A 20153-nucleotide genomic window follows, 5' to 3' on the forward strand; every position below is an offset into this window, starting at 1 on the left:
TTTAGCTTTTAGAAGAAAAAATAAGAAAAATAAAAGCCAAATACGAAAGGAAACAATATTTTCAGGTACATAAAATTTTCAACGCTTTACCAAAAAGTAAAAAATAATGAGCAATTATTTTTAAGAAAAATTATCTCATATAAAGTTTAAAATTTTTACTCATGAAATTAGAGGGTTGACGTATATTATTTTAAAATATATTTAAAAAATATGAAAATTAATATGATAAAAAAACATAGTAATCTTTTAATTTCATTTTTAGGATCTAAAAACTCTATAAATAATAAAAAATAATAAATTTATTTTTAATTATGGGCATATATATGTGCTTTAGTGAAGTGTCCAAACATTTTAAAATAAGAAAATTTTAAAGTTCATTTTCTTTTGGACATCTTAAAATTTTCATATCGACACTAATAAATCCTAAAAAAAATTTCAAGATATGATATGAGAAGGATGTATGTTGAAAAGATATATTTGACAGCATTGGAAATGACACAATTATATATTGTTTTTTAAAATATGGGAATTCATCTTGAACAATTGTAATAATATATTAATTATTATTTTAAATTTTTGTTTACAATTTTTTATATTATAGTGAACACTCTTGAAAAAAATTTTGGATCTGTGACTATTTTTAATTAACTATATTATAATAAATATTAAATTTTAATTAATTTCAATTATACTTTTGACCTTTTATATTTATTTTACAATAATTTTTTAAAAAACAAAAGGCACACTTTTTTATTCATAAACCAAACACTGTATTTAGTTTAAAAAAAAAAAAAGAATAGAAAAGAGGATAAAAGAAAAGATTACTTTTTTTATATATTTTTGATAAAAAAGAAAAAAAAAAGCAAATGAGTGAATTTACATATTTCTCTTTCCTCAAAATTTAATTTGTCTAAAGATGAAAAAAAAAAAGCTAATTCAACTAAGATTGACAATTTAATTTATTAACAACTTACTCTCATTTTTTACCTCTAATTTTCATCTTTTATACCTAACACAATAAAAGAAAATAACTTTTCTTTTTTCCCTCAAAATTTTCCCTTCCTTCCATTTTTCTCCCATCCTACTAAATATAGTGTAAAAGAAAAACAAAAGAACCTAGGAAAAGTAATTCATCATAAGCTTAAAGAAAAAAAACGCAAAAGAATTATAATATTTTTTATCCAAAATTTTATTTTCATTAAATATTTTTTGGTATCAAAACTTGTGAGTCTCTTTGATGTAAAGTTAAATAGCCTTTAGTATTGAACAGGAAAGTTTAACTGATTTATACAACAATTTCAATGCCTTAACTTCTTTTACCATTCTCTAACTATAATTATCTTTGTAAAAAAAAAAAAAAATTCAACATTGTGCAGGAATCCATCCTATAAGAAAGTGTCTTTTGAATTTTTAACTTTATCAAATTCATGGGGATGTTAGTGTTAAAATACAAATTGACATCCATAACTTTATTTTTTCATCAAATTGACATGAAATCAAAAAGCTAGATAAGGAAATACCAATTCTAAAAGATCTGACAGTAGACTATAATATTGGCCAAATTATAATCCTCAATCATTCATGAAAAGGATAAAAGCAATGACTCCCAAAATGAAGTTTCCCTTTCTCTTTTTCTTTTGCACCATTAAAAGCAAGTAAAGCATCATGGGAAAGTCATGCAGACTACTTGGGAAGGGGCCATTTATACAAATATTTTTGGTAAAAAGTAGGATTTTCACTCCAAGATTGTGAGAACTCATAAAAGCTCAAAGGATTTTCACTCAATATCTGTTATATTAATCACAGGTAAACAAATAGAAAGATGCAACTATGACACAACGGAAGAATGGTAAAAAGAAGGGAAATGGAGAAAGAACTTGTTACTTTCCATTGGTATGAGCATCATTCTTATGGAAAGGTCAAAGGTTTACTAGATTCTTGAGCACTGATGCACTTTTGGAGGAGGGAAGTCATCTGCTGGCATTACAAATGAGTGAACCATCTTTTCCATTTTCTCTAATGTGAGATAGGTTCCCACTTCTTGCAGCCTTTCTGGACCCATTACTAGCAGCGTATGCTCCTGGAACAGTGAAGCAGCCTTGATGTTGTTCATCTATCAGAGGAAAACAGGATAAAAGAAATTGCTCACACCAGTTGTTCAAGTCTTCAATAAACTTATACTAATTAAATCTTAAGATTCATTAACGATAATTGTATCAAGACATATTTGCAATTGCAACAAATTCAATTTGGAACAAATCAACATTGATAACATGATATATATATATATATATATATATCTGACCATGATGCATGAACCAAAATTTGCCTAGGATAAAAAATAACCGAAGAATGGATCCAAATCACATATTCAAACAACAATCAGATTCAATCTAAACCCATTATCAGCTCCCTATCAAGAGAATCTTAAAAGAATTAATAAAGCACGTTGCATTGTTTTAGTTTCATCCACCCAACAAGAAGCACTAAATGGGTAACAACCAAAAAAGTTGACAAATATTTAATATTTCAGTTTTGCATTATGAAATTTGATATTAACTTCAAATTTTAATATGAGGGCATTATTTATATCTCTTTTGATTTGATCTTAGATCATGTGCTTAGTAACATATTCCTTGGAGAAGCACATACCGGAAGATGAATTCAGAGGATTCCGTTTCAGTTTGTTCTCCAAGTTTTGCTGTCATTTGTAACTAAGGTAATTACTGGCAATGCCAAAATTTTCTAATGAAGATATCAGAGCACACTACAGGACCTGACCTGCAATTTCTGATAAGAATCAAGTATGGCCATAGCATCGCCCAATTTATAGGGTAAGAAAGAAAACATTGAACAAATAGCTTGGGGAAGTGGTACTTCAAAATAAATCAGTGCAAAAATGTTAGAAATCAAACAAGAAATTAATTGTTAAAAGAAAATGCTAGTGATGTTTCATTGTTCCATACATATGAGCAAGAAATGGTTGCTTTCTCAATTGGAGAAATATAAATTTCCGCAGCTGGCTCCCTTTGTAGTAAAGAATGACTGTTACCATCTTGATAAAATTCGATGGTAGATCATGATATAGATCAGCAACTGCTCAAACTCACTAGATAAGAATCTGCAGTAGGATTCTTAGAAGGTTACACTGACAGAGAATATTGTGTGGATTTGCAATGTGAAAACACTGCTGCCAAGGTATATGATCCATAATGTCTACAAGGTGTCAGGGTCCCCAGGGAAGAGTAGCTTCAGTAAAGCATGTATTTGAAAATGGATTGGATGCGATACGTCACCAGAAACAAATTCGGTTGTCCTACCATCAACCTCTATCATACTGCATCCTGGTGCTTTCTTGAGCCCTCTATCACCAATCATCCTACGGACCCTATGACCATCTTCACTTTTCTGAGCACCAAAGTAAATGTTGGATAACTGCACAAGAGCTGCGTCTTCTTCATCCACATCACAATCTTCCAGCTCTAGAAGCTCTTTAACAGCAAGCTCGGCAAGCTCAACATTGTTATGAATCCGACAACTATTCAACAAAGCACCCCACACCGAAGCAAGTGGTTTCATAGGCATTCTTCTTATGAGCTTTAGAGCTTCATCAAATTTACCTACCCTGCAAAGCGAGTCCACCACACAACCATAATGTTCATGTTTAGGAACAATCCTATATTGACCTTCCATGTTATTCAACAAAAGTAAACCTTCCTCAACCAACCCTGCATGCGTGCACGCGGTTAAAACCCCAAGAAGAACAACCCCATCAGGCCTAATTCCATCAGTTTGCATCCTTCCCAAACAATGAATAGCTTTCCTTGCATGACCATGAACAGCAAAACCTCCAATCATGGCTGCCCATGAAAATACATTCCTCTTACTCATCCCTTCAAAAACTTCCACGGCCAAGTCTAAACATCCACACTTTGCATACATATCAACAAGTGCTGTTCCAATAAACACATCAAGTTCCAAATAATTTTCCCTTTTTTTCACATACTCGTGAATCCATTTCCCTTCCCAAAGACTCCCGCTTTGTGCACAAGCTGTCAAAGCTGTAGTCAAACAAAACTCATCAGGCTCGACTCCAAAAACCAACATTTCCTTAAACACACTCAAAGCTTGAGCCCCTAAACGACACCGTATTAACCCACTCATAAGCACATTCCACTTAACAACATCAACATAAGCAATTTCATCAAACACTTTCCTAGCATCATCCCACAGCCTGGCTTCAACATAAAGCCTTATAACCCCAGTTTGAACGTAAGAATCTGATGAAAACATTCCATTTTTAAATATCCAGTTCTGGATTTGCATTCCTGAAAGCAAAGAACTAGTTTTTGCACAAGCAACAAGAACAAAGTTAAAGGTTTGGCAATTGGGTGTTATAGTTTCTTCCTTTAAGAGGAGGTTGAAGTAATGGAATGAAGTTTGAGGGTGGGGGCTTTTAGAGTGGGCTTTAATGAGAGTGTTGTAGATAAATAAGTTGGAATTTTGGAGTTGGTTGAAGAGGAGGGAAGAGTAGTGGAGGTTAGTTGAAACAGAGGTAAGGGAGGTTATTAGTTTGGTGATGATATAGAGGTTTTCATGGAGGCCTTGGGTGACTAGAAGCGCGTGGATTGGTTTGAGTTGAGTTGTTTTGGTGCAGTGTCGCAAGAGGGTTAAGCACCGGCTCCGGGCTAGAGTGGTGGTGCCGTGGTGATGGCTCATTGTTGTGGCGGTGGCTCATGAGTCATGAGAAAGGGGAAAGTGGAATTGAGGGGATTTTGAATTTTGAGGAGTTGGATGACCGCGTGCCTCCCACTACATTTCTAAATGAAGTCTAAAATGGTACACTGAAAGTTTGAAACAATTTTAGTAAAAAATATTTTTTATATATAATAGTGTAAATATTAAAATATTAAAAATGATTAATCTAAATATTATTATTAAAATTTAATTATCATTTTATACGAATTATCAATTACCAATCAATTATATATAATATTTATTGTAGGATACATATTTAACTCATAAACTTAATTTACGTGTAATAGGATACAATTTGTATTATTTACATATAAGATATTTTTTTAATTGTAATTACTTATTAAATAATTTTATTATTTAAATTTTTAAAATGTTGTAAATCCCAAAAATTTATATTTAACCAAATATTTTTTATATTAAATAATTTATAATATTTACCTCATTTAAATGAAATGAGGTTATTGGGATCATTTCAATGAAAAAAAAATCTCATTTAAAATTTATAATTTTTTATATAGAACATGTATATATTTTTATCTTTTATTTAAACTATGTAAGTATGTTGTCAAACAATTTTGAAATTTTAGATTTTATTTATTATTATTGTTATTGTTGTTGTTGTTGTTATTATTATGTAAAGTATAGATATATCTACATATTATGCTCTCTTTATTAGAATTGTAATATATGTTTTCAATTATTGTTCATTTTAAATTAATAATATAAGTTACACCATTTTTTCCCAGTATTTAATTTTCCTTTAAGATTTATATTGCTTTTGTGATTTTGTTGTTTATTTTATTTAGATAATTTCTTTTTTGACATTAATGTTATTTTTTTTATCACACATTTCTTAATTAATATTTTTTTCAGTATTTTGATCAAAATCATAATTAGTAAAATTATGTCAATACTTCTTTTATTATTTAATATTTATGTTCTCTTAAAAAATCAATATTATATTTATATTTAATTCTTTTTTATTTTTTGAATCATATCTAATATCTCCTTTTGTTTCACATTTGTTTTATGTACCATTTTGATCAAGATAATAATATTGAAGTTTAATTTTCTTATGACATGTTAATTAAATATATATTATATTTTATATATGGCATAAAATTTTAAAGATTTAGATATAATCCTCGGAAAATATAAAATTTACAGTGTAAATATATATTTAAATAAATAAGCTAATCCATGCATATCATAAACTAGTTATTACTTAAATTATTTTCTCATTTAATCAATCAATTAATTAAAGAACCCCATATTGATTAATTGTTATCATTTGGAATATTTAGGTTCCATACAAATTAATCAATTATTTTACTCTAATAAAAGCTTGGAAAAGAAACTCACATTGGAAAGAAAAAATCTCACATTGAAGATTTTTACATTGAATTTTCTCTAACAATTAATTAATCAATTATTTTGGCTTGAATTTCAACTTCATGTCGTTTAAATTGATCAAACTTTCTTGAGCATGGAATCCAAGCATGTAATTCAGATCTTGAAGGTCTGACATTGGTAATTTCAATTAATCACGAACTTTGGTTTTTATAAATTCTAATTTGGTTTTTTTTTTTTTTCCTTCAAATTTATGTGAAAATTGTATCATGTTATCCATGAATAATAATCAACACATCATTGTAAAATTATTTGTAATTCATCTTAAAGCTATAAGGCCTTTGCTTGAGTAGACAATTATCTAGACATTGAGAGGTATGTATGTGTTCACAAATTCTTCGAAAACATGAGTGTTTCATGTTATCCATGAATAACAATCCAGTCATCAATGTGAATTATTCGTATTTCATCTTCATTTCCACGAAGAAGAACAAGTTTTATAGAACATATTTCCAGTCAAAAACTGGTTACTGGCAAGGCTACATCATTTCGTTATTACTTTATCAGAAGCTTCAAGGAAGAAAAACAGAACTGACTTCTCATTTTCTAAAAGTGATCAAAAAAGAATCATTTTTTTCACTTCATTTTCTAACAATTAACGTTGAGCACATTGTTCATGTACACGTTTTCTTCACTTCAAAAGACGATGAAAAGCTAATGCATAGGCAATAACCAAGGCTTAACAATTATACTTTTGCCACGCTTCTTTAAATACCTTAAGTTTAGGGTTAATGGCTTCAAGCCTGAACTGAATAGCTATGGCATCCCATTTTTTCACTTCTATAGCAATATTATTTTTACTCTCTATATATGTCAAGAGCAATGAAATTTCGGATTCAGAGCCTCTGCAGGCAGCAGATGCAAAAGCTTTGATGGAGACTGGGTGGTGGACTAACCATAGCAAAAAAGATGCTGACCATTGTAGATGGCCTGGTGTCAGATGCAACGTAGTTGGAAGTGTCACCCAAATTGATCTCAGTGGCCGTGGACTCAATGGGAATATACCACCTCAGATAGGTGCCCTTTCAAAACTCAAATATCTCAACCTGTCCGGGAATAGTCTTAGAGGTGAGTTACCTCCTTCATTTAGAAACCTCACTCAATTATTGGTGCTTGACATTTCTTATAACGAGATTGATTCCATTTCCCTGGCAATAGAGAACATGAAGAATCTTGTTTCTCTATATTTGACTAAGAACCTCATCGTGCATATGCCTTCAGCTATAGGTTTTTTGAGCAATCTCACCCACTTGAATATGGACTTCAATCGATTACAGAGCATCCCCCACGAACTATGGAACCTGGAAGGGTTGATGACTCTCAACCTCAGTCACTGCGTGCTCAGTGGCCCTATCCCACTAAATATTGCCAATCTAAAGAGTTTGGTTACTCTTGATCTTTCAAGCAACATGCTTGTTGGTCCTATCCCACAAAATATTGCAAAGCTAAAGAGTTTGGTTACTCTTGATCTTTCAAGCAACATGTTTGTTGGTCCAATCCCTTCTTCTGTTAACAATTTAACCAATCTGACAACGTTGTACCTTCAAGATAACCAACTCAATGGATCCATTCCGAAGGAAATTGGGAGACTAACCAATTTGGTTGCTCTAGATCTCTCCTTCAATATGCTTTTGGGTCCTATCCCTTCTTCTGTTAGCAATTTAACCAATCTGACAACGTTGGACCTTCAAAATAACCAACTCAATGGATCCATTCCAAAAGAAATTGGGAGACTAACCAATTTGGTTGCTCTAGATCTCTCCTCCAATATGTTTTTGGATCCCATCCCTTCCTCTTTGGGTCGATTAACGAAATTAGTATGTCTCAACCTTGGGTCTAATCAAATTAATAGTTTCATCCCTCGTGAAATTGGAAATATGAAGAATCTCAATTTTCTTTGGTTGGATTCAAACAAAATTCTTGGTCCACTCCCTCCAAATTTGGGTAATTTATCCAATTTGGAAAGTTTGAGCCTTTATAGAAATCAAATAAATGGTTCAATCCCTTCAGAAATAACAAATCTTAAGAACTTGGCATTCTTGGATCTTGGTGCCAATAATTTCAGTGGTCAAATCCCTCCATCTCTAGGTCTGTTACCCAGTTTGACTAGTTTGTACCTAGATTCAAATCTTTTTGAGGGTTTTGTCCCATCAGATATTGGAAAATTAAAGAATCTAACTGCATTGCTCCTCTCTTATAACAAACTCACTGGTTCAGTCCCTTCATCCTTGTGTCATTTGACTAATTTGGAAGTTTTATCCCTTTCTGGGAATATTTTACATGGTTCCATCCCTTCCGAAATTGGAAATATGAAGAATTTAAAATATTTATATCTAGATTCTAACAACATTTCCAATTCTATCCCTTCATCTCTTCTTCATTTAACCAATTTGCGCTATCTATCCCTTGCTTCAAATCTTTTGAAAGGTCCCATACCCCATGGAATTGGAATTTTGGAAGCTTTGATTTCCTTGGATCTCTCCCAAAACAGATTGAGTGGACCTATTCCAACTCAAATTGATAAATGCTTAAATTTACTAGAATTGAATTTAGCAAACAATCATTTGAGTGGAAGGGTTCCCAGCTTTCCATTGCATTTGGAGAAACTCAATTTGTCATTTAACTCATTAATGGGTCCAATTCCAAGTGTGTTGTTTCATCTTCCACCAGAGTCATTTACAGGCAATAAGGATTTATGTGGTGCCATTACAAGCTTCTCACCGTGCCCTTCATCTTCATCTCCAACTGTAAAAGGGAAAAGAAACAGCAAAGTGATGCACAATCTAAAAATCATTATTATCGTTCCAACATTATATTTTGTCTCAACTTTGGCATTGGTGATGTTGGGCATTTTCCGATATAATGCTAAAAGTTTCAAACCTGATCCCGGTGCAACCAAAAATGGAGATATATTCTCAGTGTTGAACTATGATGGAAGAATTGCGTATGAAGACATCATTAAATCAACCGAGGATTTTGACATCAAATATTGCATTGGAACTGGAGGCTATGGCAGTGTATACAAAGCATGTTTACCTAGTGGTAGAGTGGTTGCTTTGAAAAAGCTTCACCGTTTTGAAGCCGAGAAGCCAGCATTCAGCAAGAGCTTTGGAAATGAGGTGAAGTTGCTGACAGAAATACGACATAGAAATATTGTGAAGCTTCATGGATTTTGCCTACACAAGCAATGCATGTTTTTGATTTATGAATACATGGAAGGAGGAAGCTTGTTTTGTGTTCTAAGCAATGATGCTGAAGCTGTGGAATTGGATTGGATTAAAAGAGTTAATGTCATCAAATGTGTAGCACATGCTCTAGCTTACTTGCATCATGATTGCTCACCACCAATTGTTCATCGAGACATATCAAGCAACAATGTTCTCTTGAATTCAAATTTGGAGGCTGTCGTTTCTGACTTTGGAAATGCTGGACTCTTGGATCCTGATTCATCAAATCAGAGCATACTTGCAGGCACTTATGGCTACATAGCTCCAGGTTCATATTAAATCCTTCTTTCCTTTGACTTAACCAAATGTTGAAGTCAGAACCTAAAAAATTTTATGCTTTTTTTTTTTTTTTGCAGAGTTTGCATATACAATAGTTGTAAGTGAAAAATGCGATGTTTATAGCTTTGGAGTACTGGCATTGGAAACACTAATGGGAAAGCATCCTGGGGAGCTCTTAACATCACTTTCATCAGCTTCTTCCCAAAACATGATGCTTAGTGATATATTAGACCCTCGTCTATCACCTCCAACAAATAAAAGGATCACCCTGGATATTATTCTTGTTTCTAGTCTTGCTTTTGCATGCTTAAGTCTCAACCCAAAGTCCCGGCCAACAATGAAAATTGTGTCTCAAGAGTTTCTTGTTCACCGAAGACCATTACTCTCAAAGCCCATCCGAGAAGTCTCGTTCTTAGAACTTCTGAACAGTAAAATGTATGTGGAAAATTAAAGACAAAATCAGTTCAAACTATTTTTTAATCCTATCCAGGCGAGTGTCCTATTGTTTCATCAGAATTTAGATTTCATTTACAATTTCTGATCTTTTATCTGTCCTTTGATTCCTCCTTGATTTTCTTGTTAAAGGTTGGTCCCAGTGGACATGAATTATCAAAGTGATTGGTGTTGTATGCCAAATTTATCCACATTTTTACTCCAACGGACGAAGAAGAAAAGTCATTAAGAAAAAATCAATTGAATGTTATGGAGTAAACATTTAACATTCTAAAGTTCTGGTATTTGCAGTAAGCTCAACTTAGTATCTCTGGCAACCAGCATACTCCCCAAATTTATGGAGTATTAATTTCTTGTCGCAATGGTTGGACATGAGCATTAGAATGAGGAACAACAAGTTCTAGCTCTAATCTCAATTGCTAGAGGGAATGTTAGGCGCTAAACAAGCAGTACAAATATTGATCTTAAAAAGCATGAAAAGGTCAAATGAACAGGAAACCATTTTTCGTTGATTCCCACAAGTTCTTCATTGTTTCTCTCAGGAGTTTCTTCTACGTGATCACTGTCATATTGGACAACAATGCCCATAAATGCTCACTGTTAAGAGAGCAGGCCAGCATGAACTTTCAAACTAATGGCTGATGTTTATTTTCCCAATGATAATTTAAATCCCCGGAACAAGGACATGTAATGAAATGGAAAAGAACAGGGGGTGGGCATATGCTCAATGTAAAATTATCTTCAAAGGAGTTCACTCATATTTACCTTTCATAACATACTGGGGAGCTGCATAACCATAGGTTCCCATCACACGAGTAGATACATGAGTGTCATCTCCCTCTGGGCCATCTTTGGCAAGCCCAAAGTCCGAAAGTTTAGCATTGTAATCCTGGAGAAGATTTCAGAATATTTCATTAAAGGGGTGATAACAGTTAAATAACACAATTATTTTTACCATACTTTTACCATGCCTCATGTTTTCCAACATAGCCAAGGGCATAAAACCAATAATGTTCGTTCCCCCAAACATAGTTCAATTTGGTTCATGTAATTACCCCTTAAGGTGGCATTAAGCAGATCGGGCTCAAATTTCAGTACTCACAGTCCTTCACTTATTCCCATACTGTGGTCTCCTAGGTAACCAAAAAAAAGGCTACCAACCAGCTCTCTCCTACTAGGGAAATACAGAATTCTACCAGTTTCCTCATTAATTTCATCAAAATCTTACAAGCAGTAAGTTCAATCTGTTAGAAATTAGATACTTCATTTTTTTCCCCATGAGAATTGGCTGCACCATCATGTTACATACAAAAACAAGGACAAAAATAAACCAAACTAAGCAAAACAATGAAGATAAGGCAAATCCTTATAGTTTCATAACTAACATGGTTAACCTAAATGAGTTGATAAATATGACAGAACACATTTATTTATTCTGAATCTGATATTGATCAGAAGATGCCTATTGTTGCTGAACAGAACACATGCTTCTCGCTCTGTCAATGTACAGCACAAACTTGTAGGCTTCATTGATCAGGAATCCGGGACTGGGCTACTTGTGTTGGCTTGAACTATGTTTTTGGTGTCAATTCTGTGTTGCAGAATGCAAATGTTTGCATCTTTAAAAGTGTGGTATGTCACATATTCTCGAACATTGTTTTTGAGTCAACATTGTAATGGACCTCCCTTGACAGATAGATAAACATGGATTTGTTCGGATTTTATTGCCCCACTGAGTAGCCTGATGCCAGAACTTACAAATATAAATGGTAATGGATGCCTTTGTAACTGCAGGTCTGGGTATAATTAACAAGCTTTTTGAAATCCAGAACTTATAATCGTCACCTTCTTGGTTTGTAATTGTACATTTTATAATCATCAAATCCTTGACAAGTTGAACAAGAATTAAACTATGCCTCTTCCAGGGTTTTCTTTAACTAGTTTAGTTTGAGATGATGCTACTAGCTAGGCTGACAGAACCAATTAGTCAAACTAAAAAAAAAAAAAAAGAAAAAACCACAAAGTCAATCAAGGTGTAATGAACGCTATCTCAGGGATGAATCAACTTTAATTGAACAATTATCCTTTAAGGATCTTAAATTCAATATTTTTTTGGTACAAAGATGCCACAATTTGGGAATAAGGAAAGAGATTGCAGGTGCTGAGATTTGAACTTCAAACCTAGTAGATATCAGCTCTTAAAGGTGGCTGTATAAGCCATCAGAACTAAACTATGTGTTCTTAAATTCAATATTTGCTTCTAGATAAAATAAAGAATCTTTTATCCTAAACAGTGCCAAGTTGGACTAGGACAAGCTGTTGATTTCAATATCTGGATCTAAGACAACTTCTACTGACCATTAAGCTAAGCTAAACAATGCACCATTGTTTAAATTATCAGATTAGTTAGCAGAAGATTTTGCATAGATTTTACAGCTACCCCAGGAAGATAATGAGATACACTTGGAGTTATTGCACCAAACTAAAATCAATCTGAGAATTACAAGTCTATAACTTTTTCATATTATCCAATCTGAACTGACCACTTCTAATCAAGACTTTCATGATATTTACACCATAAGCTGCCCTTTTGCCTTAGAAGTATCCTGTAAATTTGCTAAATTTGCACCAACACTTCCATTTTAAAGTTTCTTAATTTATCCTAGGAAATTTCTTTTGGAACCTTAAGATGCATTTTTGTCTGATCTTGCCAAAGATAGCATCTAAATTCTTGTGTGACAGTTTTGAACAGATTTTATCCCCCATGATCCAGCCTGAAACTCCTTCAGTAAGAGAACAAAATTGAGGAGATAGAGTAAAGTCCCATTACATTGTGAACCCACCTTTGAGACCTCATTACACATAAGAGTATAAATTTCCAAAATCTAATAGGTTTGGAGGGTGGTAGAGGAAGCAAGGGACAGCTTCTTTAAGTTTTCTTGCCTTTCTGCTACTTAATCTTCTATTCCTTTGATACTGTTAAAAACCAGACAAACCTGCAAGGAAGTTTTCTTGTTCTTTTTTTAATACTTTAGATTGTTAGAATTTGAACCTAATCACTGAAACTAAAAATTTAGCACTCTACCAATAAACCACACAACAGTTTGCTTCCTGGTTTTTGATAAAAAGCGATATAACAGTATTAGCAGCTCAAGTTATTTACTCTATACAGTTTTATAAGCTATGAGAGTTGACCTATCACATAATCATGTGCCCTACACTGAATTCCTTTAAACAAAATATAAAAACCATATTCATAATGCCACCACATCCCTTCCCTTGATATTTGTAATCATAATCTGAAACGTGGCAAGAATTTTGGTTATCTGGATCTCAGGGGATTGATTATTCTAATAACTACGACACGATAAACTATGTCATATCAGTGTGATCACAAATTAGGTCAATGTCACATTGTTTGGGAGTTTTTTTGGTAAAAAAAGTAAAAAAGACTAAAGTAAAAAAAGTTGGCTCCAGGCTTCTGATCCGTGATCATAATTTCAGTTAGTCCATAGGAAAATTTGGATGTTCCTGTAAGAACATATATTATAGGAGATTGGCCTGTAATGCTGTGATCAAGCAATTGCCAAAAACAATTCCAAGTTGATCAAACAACGAAGTGTTGCTGCCATTTTATACTGAACTAGTTAAACAGTTGCCTGATGACAAACCATTGTGATGTGCAAATTTTATTGGAAGTCATATACTTTTCATGTAACCATCAGTTTGTTCGTACATATCAAACTTTCTTCAGAAAGGCATAGAGGAATCAAAATCTATTACCTAAATTTAGTGAAGCAAGCCGACATTTCCACATTAGGAGGTACACTCCATAGTTCATATATTTTATTTTTTATGTTTGAAGCTGTTGGAATCTGAATATTGATCCCTATAGCTAAGAGTACAGTACTCTACCAATAGATCAAGTGATTCCTCCATGGTCCATATTAAATGGCCTAAGAATCATCCTCTTACGTATTTCAATTGTCTTGTAAATAGAAATTTTCGATATTGCCCAAGTGGTTATGCCTCAAGTACTGTTATTACTATGCAGTTGACCCTTATTTTACCTTACCAATAAGGGTATAAACAAACTCAGTATGAATGAACTTTATTATATTTATGATTTGTTTATTTAATTAATGAATCTTAAAATATTGTTCATGATTATTTGTTGATATTAATAAATGAAAAAAATGAATAGAAACAGAACTATTCATGATTGTTCGTAAAAATTCTGTTCGTTTTAACCCTATCCACCGGCATTTTAATATTCTTATTAATTATGTGTGTTACCTCTAAGTGCTATAAGCAATGCTAATTAGATAGTGATATCAGTTAATGGGAGTCATGAAGGTTTTGTAAAACAAGTTATCCACAATAAAACACGGATGATGAACAATTTTCTGGTCTGATGAGAAGTTAGAACCATGAAAGAGACAGAAGAAGAGGCTCTATTGCTTTGTTGAATGACAGGGAGGTGGTGACAGTAGGTCACATGGATATCCTACAGAAGAGGGTGCACAGTTAGATACTTTCCCTTGTCAGATGAAAATAGACAAAAGTTCCCTTCAAAAACCAAAGCAATGTCCATTTCCTAACCCTGTATTTGTTTTCTTTCTTCCCATCTCCTTGGCTTCTTTCCCCTTGGAATGTGTGCTCAGAATCTTCCTCTCTTTTTTCTTGCCTGTCTTGATTTTCTCATTAACTCCCAACTAGATTTTGGTCACACACTTTAATCTCATCACTGATTTTATGAAGTCAGCCAATTTGCTTCTCATTACTGGAACCTTCTCCAAAGCAATTCCATGCAATTTTTTAAATGTTGATTGTGAAGCAAACCCATATGGTTCCCAAGCACCAACAGCAATTAAAAAAAATGAAAAAACAAATGCAACGAGAGAATCCCTTTTCTATTTCATGGCCCATGCTACATGCCAGAGATGGAAAACCACTCAGTGGCATAGTACTATGATCCAACCTGGCAACTATATCACAATTCACTGAAGAATGGGAAGAAAAATGTATTATTCAGAGCCAACCACCTCCATATTGGTTTTCTGCCCAAATGATGGTGAAGCAAATATATCCAATTCTATACACCAGTCTATAGCCAAAACAAGAATCTGAAGTTGACAGGAAAAATCCTAAATTTTCTTCTTAACTTGCCAAGCCAAAGCTGAAGTGCATAACAACATTGTGGTACTTGTTGGATAATTAGTCTCAATTCAATGGAAATTTTGCTGCTCAGTCCATGGCCAGAAACCTTGCTGCTCATCTACTCCATTGAACATATGGCAAAAGCTCTCTTCTTGAACCACTTGGTCAAGTTTTAGGCATTGAAGGTCTGGTCTTGATGAGCCTTGGAGAGGTTGAGTCATGCTTGTTGGCCTGATGGATGAAGGGAAGAGGTGTTTACTGCTCAACAGTGAAGACGGTGGACTGGTTATAATTGTTGTTCTTGAGAAATCTAAGTTCACATCGCAACTGTTATCGCTTCCATTGCTCCAAGAACCCTCATTTTCTTTCTTGATGCTGATTTCGTTTGACTCTTTGGTTTTCAAAGACAATAACTACAGCAATATATTGCAACCAAAAGAAATCATTGTGAAGAATTGAGCATAATGCCAAAGAATTCCACCCAATTTCATGTTCCTTCAACGGAGATGATAAATCTTGTATCAAATTTATTAAGGGAAAAAGTAAAAACAATTGCAACTATTCGTGTACTCGACCGCCTACCAGGGATTAAAATAACTTGTATTCCTAAATGATGCTGCTTCTGACACTGAAACTTCATTTTTGTCATCAACTAATTTGCAGAATCATTAAAATAAGGAATACAATGACTTTGATGAACATTGTTCATCATATTTTTGGATCAAGAACTTAACCAAATAGAAACTAAAGTCTCAATCTCATGTCACTATATTGTGAGGATGGGCTACGGTAGATACGTAGAGACTTGAATCTATGCTTGTAAAGTGCTTTTTGTGAGATAAAAAACCGTGAGACGGATTCTCAAAATATCCTAATGAGATTGGAGCCTTTCAAAGGTGCTGTCAGGATTAATATGATACAGAAAATCTTAGCTAGTAAAATCCTACTACTATAAATCTAACGTAACTGCAGGTTAAATGTTCATAAATTAGAATTGCTCTTATGAGAGGAAGCCTCATTTTCACCCTTCTTAATTTCAATTGAAAAAAGCTCATGAAATTGAGAAGATTTCTTTTTCTTTTAACCAACTTATGTTCTATAGACTTAATGCAAAATCAGCAGTTCTAGAATATTGAATGGAAAAAGACTCGGTCACTAGTGTTAAAAACTGGAGATGCACAGATCAAATGCTGTTTCAAATTTCTTCCTCATCCAAAACCTAAAATGAATAACTTTGTTAAAATCCAGGGGATATAACTGAAAATTGTGTCATTGATGAAGATAAGAACCATTACCTCCGCACTAAGTTTCTTGTTTTGAGCTTGAAGGGCATCATTGTCAGCTTTGAGTGCTTCTAACTGTTTCTTCAAGGCCTCATAATCTTTCTCCAATTGCTTGGTTTTCCACCTAGCCCTTCTGTTTTGAAACCATATCGCTATCTGCCTTGGTTGTAACCCCAAAGCCTTAGCCAGCTGCATTTTTCTTCCAGGTTCAAGCTTGTTACCCAACTCAAAACTCTTCTCCAGTGCCTTCACTTGTTCCAAGTTCAGCCTCTTCTTCTTCTCCCCAAGATGTGATCCATCATCAGACAATTCATCATCTCCATGCACTCCCTCAGACTTTTCAACACCTGAGAAAGATACTGATCTCTTCATCATAAAAGGTGCACCACCTAGAACCAAACAAAAAACACACAATAAAACGAACACCCATCAACTTCCATATACAAACATATACACGCATCAATATAAACAAAAAAAAAAAGATATATAGACAAAGAAAGAAGAGAAAGAAGAGAGAGAGATACAACGGAAGAGTTGTGGAGGAAAAGAAGGGAGGGAATTGAGGGAAGTAGGGGAAAGGAGATGGTCATGATCATCATAGGGTTGGAACATGAAAGCATGAGGAGGGAAGGCCATGTAAATGTTAAAAATCATTCATGCACTTGGATTCTTGGGAATGGTTAAGGGGCCTGATAAGTCATCAGAGGGAGAGGGGAGGTATGGATTATATGGACTGACTCGTATATGACAATATCATGGTTGACAGGTTATAGGAAGAAGACATGGGGTGAGGTGTGGTCATGGCCTCATGGGGTTCAGAGGTTGAAAGACAACGATTTTAAGGTTGAGAGAGAGAGAGAGAGAGAGAGAGAGAGAGAGTAAACGAGAGCTGTGAATTGTGTAATATATCACAGATTGGAGCCTTCCTGGACCCACCCTCTGTTATGGGTTCTCTCTCTCTCTGTCCCTCTAAAAACACTTACACCCATGGTTTTATTACCTGGAAATTCAACATTTTAAACCTAGCTAGCTAGCTAGCTAGCTACCCATGATTCAAAACATTTGCCTCAATACCAATTCAGGGGGAATTTTGGTGAAATGATCAACCATTCAAAGTTTCGTGTACTTCACAGTAAGTAATCACTATCAAATTTTGAAAAATAAAAATAAAAACTTTGAGAGTGGGAAATTTTCAGGCTAAAGAAAAAAAAAAGATAAAGTATTAAAAAAATTTGGACTCCTTATAACAAATTCCTAGTTGCCTTATAAGTTGTTTCACTGGCCATGTGTGATGAGGAAACTTGGCAACATGAAAATACAGAATCCAAGGAGGAGAAATAATAGAATATTTATCATTAGATGTCTTATAGTCATTCCATAAATATTCATCTCTGGTGGAAAACTTTTTTTAATTTTACTTTATGAAATGTTGAGAATTTTGGTTACTTAAGACTATAAAATATTAATCTACTATGTATATATTACTTAAGAGTATAAAACATTAATCTATTATGTATATATATTAAGCCTATTAAGTAAAAATTATAATCACTTTGGGATTAATGTCAAAACAAATTAAAAATTAATATAACCATAATTTAGAGCTTAATTCAATTGATTTACACTGTTACTTTTACAAAATAACATTTAATAAATTTAAAATTCAAAATCCAAACACTTAGAACCTTTTCCCTTCAATCATCCTAATGTGACTTTTTAAATTTTCATACAACTTCTTTTAAAAAATATTATGCAATTAATGTGCAAGTTTAGTTTAACTTGGAAGAAGGGTCAAAAAGTTTACTTATGGCAAAACTTAGAATAATTAATTATATCACTATTTTTTTAAATGAAATAATTATTTGAGAAAATTTATCAATAGAGATTATATTTGATGCACTGTTAATATATAAATTTTATATAATATCAATAACTCGGATAATAATATCACATTAATAAGATAAATCAAATGATGTCACTTCATTAATTAGTAAGTTTTTTTAAAAAAATAATAATTTTTTGTATATTTATTTTAAAAATTAATATTTATTCATTAAAATAAGGTGACATTATTTTATTTACTGATAATATATAAAATTTATACATTGACAGTCATACATAAACTTATATAAATAAATGAGGTGATAACGGTTTGAATCTTATTATATTTGATTCAATTTTTTTTAATATTGCATAATATTATGAATTTTTAAAATCTAAACCGACTCTTTATGCGATTTGATATGATCCAAATCGAACTTTACCGATTTGATTTTATTTAATGACTTTTTTAATTTTATTTATTTATTTTTTATATATTATTTTAATGTAAAATTTTAATATATTTAAATACATTTTGATTTAAAATGATTGTTTTTATTTTATAAAAATTTAAAATATATATAAACTAATAAAAATATATAATAAATCCGATTCTTTTGTTTTTGTTTTCATCTCCCAATTCAAAATACGATTCAAATTTAATATATATTTAATATTCAAATTTAATTTAAACCAAATAAAAAAAATCAATCCAAACTTATCCAAACACTGATTTCGAATCGATTTTTTATTTTTCTTAATTTTTTTTCACCCTTATCTCAATCATTGGTATTTCGTAGGCATGTTATACTCTTTACTTATATTTGAACTTCCAATAAATTTAGTTTAATTTATGCTAACCTAACATATAGTTTATTTATTTGTCTATATCGAAAACGAATTAAAGAATGCCTACATAGTTATGATTAATGTTTAATTTTGAGATTTTATTTGTTATTATTTAAACTAACTATGACCATAGAGCAAATTGCATTATTAAATCTTTGATCTTTTCGTAATGTTTCATTTTTATTTGTAATCTAATAAGAATTTAGTCCGAATAGGATAAAATTATTCACATAATTCTTTGATTGACATATATATATGACAATTTTTATTCAAAATTTATCCATATATTAATGGATGGATGAATTTAAAAATATATTCAAAAGATCACAAAAGAAAAAATAAAAATTTTAAGTTACAAAAGAAAATGAATTTTAAAAAAATTACAAACTAATTATGAAATTTGATCGTCACTAAAAAGAGTCTATGATGACAATTTTTTTTTTTAAATGTGAGACAGATTGCCCCAACACAAGGTTCCTCTTGCTTTATTCCTAGCACATTAACCTCAAGGTCATTTGAATTTTGTCCCACGACATCATTGTCCCAAAACATCATGTTTTTGTAAAGCCTAACTGAGTTGAAAATTGGGAAAAATGAGATTCCCCATTAATCAAAAACAAAAGCATCTGCACATTTTGGCTCCCACCCTTTGTTTAATCCTGCCTCTTTAGCTTTTCTTCAAGAAGTACCCAGATTGGACCTGAAAAAGGGGAAAAAAATTATAGGACAATAATAAGTTCCATTTATCCTTTGATGGACAAATCATTTGTTGCCTTTCACTTTTCCAATGTTAAATGTTAAAGTGTATCTAATTCTAAAGCTATTTCGAGAACCTACCAAAGACATATAAGCCCTAGTTGCTCATTTTTTGTGTGGTGAGGGGGATATTGGAGGAGTTTTTTATTTATTCTCT

General features: G+C 32.5%; 1 protein-coding gene and 2 pseudogenes across 5 annotated transcripts; 1 reads left to right on the top strand and 2 right to left on the bottom strand.

The window, feature by feature from the left end:
* Nucleotides 1–1516: 1516 nt before the first annotated feature.
* Nucleotides 1517–4826, bottom strand: LOC149511840 (pentatricopeptide repeat-containing protein At3g28660 pseudogene; annotated as a pseudogene). 3 transcript variants are annotated; one of them, XR_016333393.1, is made up of 3 exons: nt 2967–4826; nt 2653–2781; nt 1517–2113 (listed from the first exon to the last, which is right to left on the bottom strand). The product of XR_016333393.1 is annotated as a pentatricopeptide repeat-containing protein At3g28660 pseudogene, transcript variant X1 (transcript). The 3 variants fall into 3 exon arrangements; XR_016333394.1 differs by having other exon boundaries at nt 2653–2790; XR_016333395.1 differs by lacking the exon at nt 2653–2781.
* A 1775-nt stretch (nt 4827–6601) lies between these two features.
* Nucleotides 6602–10208, top strand: LOC111316680 (uncharacterized). Its single transcript, XM_022918743.2, has 2 exons — nt 6602–9663; nt 9752–10208. Exons 1-2 carry the CDS (start codon nt 6927–6929, stop codon nt 10123–10125), a joined length of 3111 nt encoding a protein of 1036 aa, XP_022774478.2. The 5' UTR covers nt 6602–6926; the 3' UTR covers nt 10126–10208.
* A 4215-nt stretch (nt 10209–14423) lies between these two features.
* Nucleotides 14424–17524, bottom strand: LOC111315963 (homeobox-leucine zipper protein ATHB-20-like; annotated as a pseudogene). Its single transcript, XR_016333183.1, has 3 exons — nt 17095–17524; nt 16583–16959; nt 14424–15700 (listed from the first exon to the last, which is right to left on the bottom strand). The product of XR_016333183.1 is annotated as a homeobox-leucine zipper protein ATHB-20-like (transcript).
* Between the last annotated feature and the right edge of the window lie 2629 nt (nt 17525–20153).

The sequence above is a fragment of the Durio zibethinus genome, chromosome 24 (assembly GCF_047325235.1).
Source record: "Durio zibethinus cultivar Kanyao isolate XHJ-2024 chromosome 24, ASM4732523v1, whole genome shotgun sequence".
Classification (NCBI taxonomy): domain Eukaryota; kingdom Viridiplantae; phylum Streptophyta; class Magnoliopsida; order Malvales; family Malvaceae; genus Durio; species Durio zibethinus.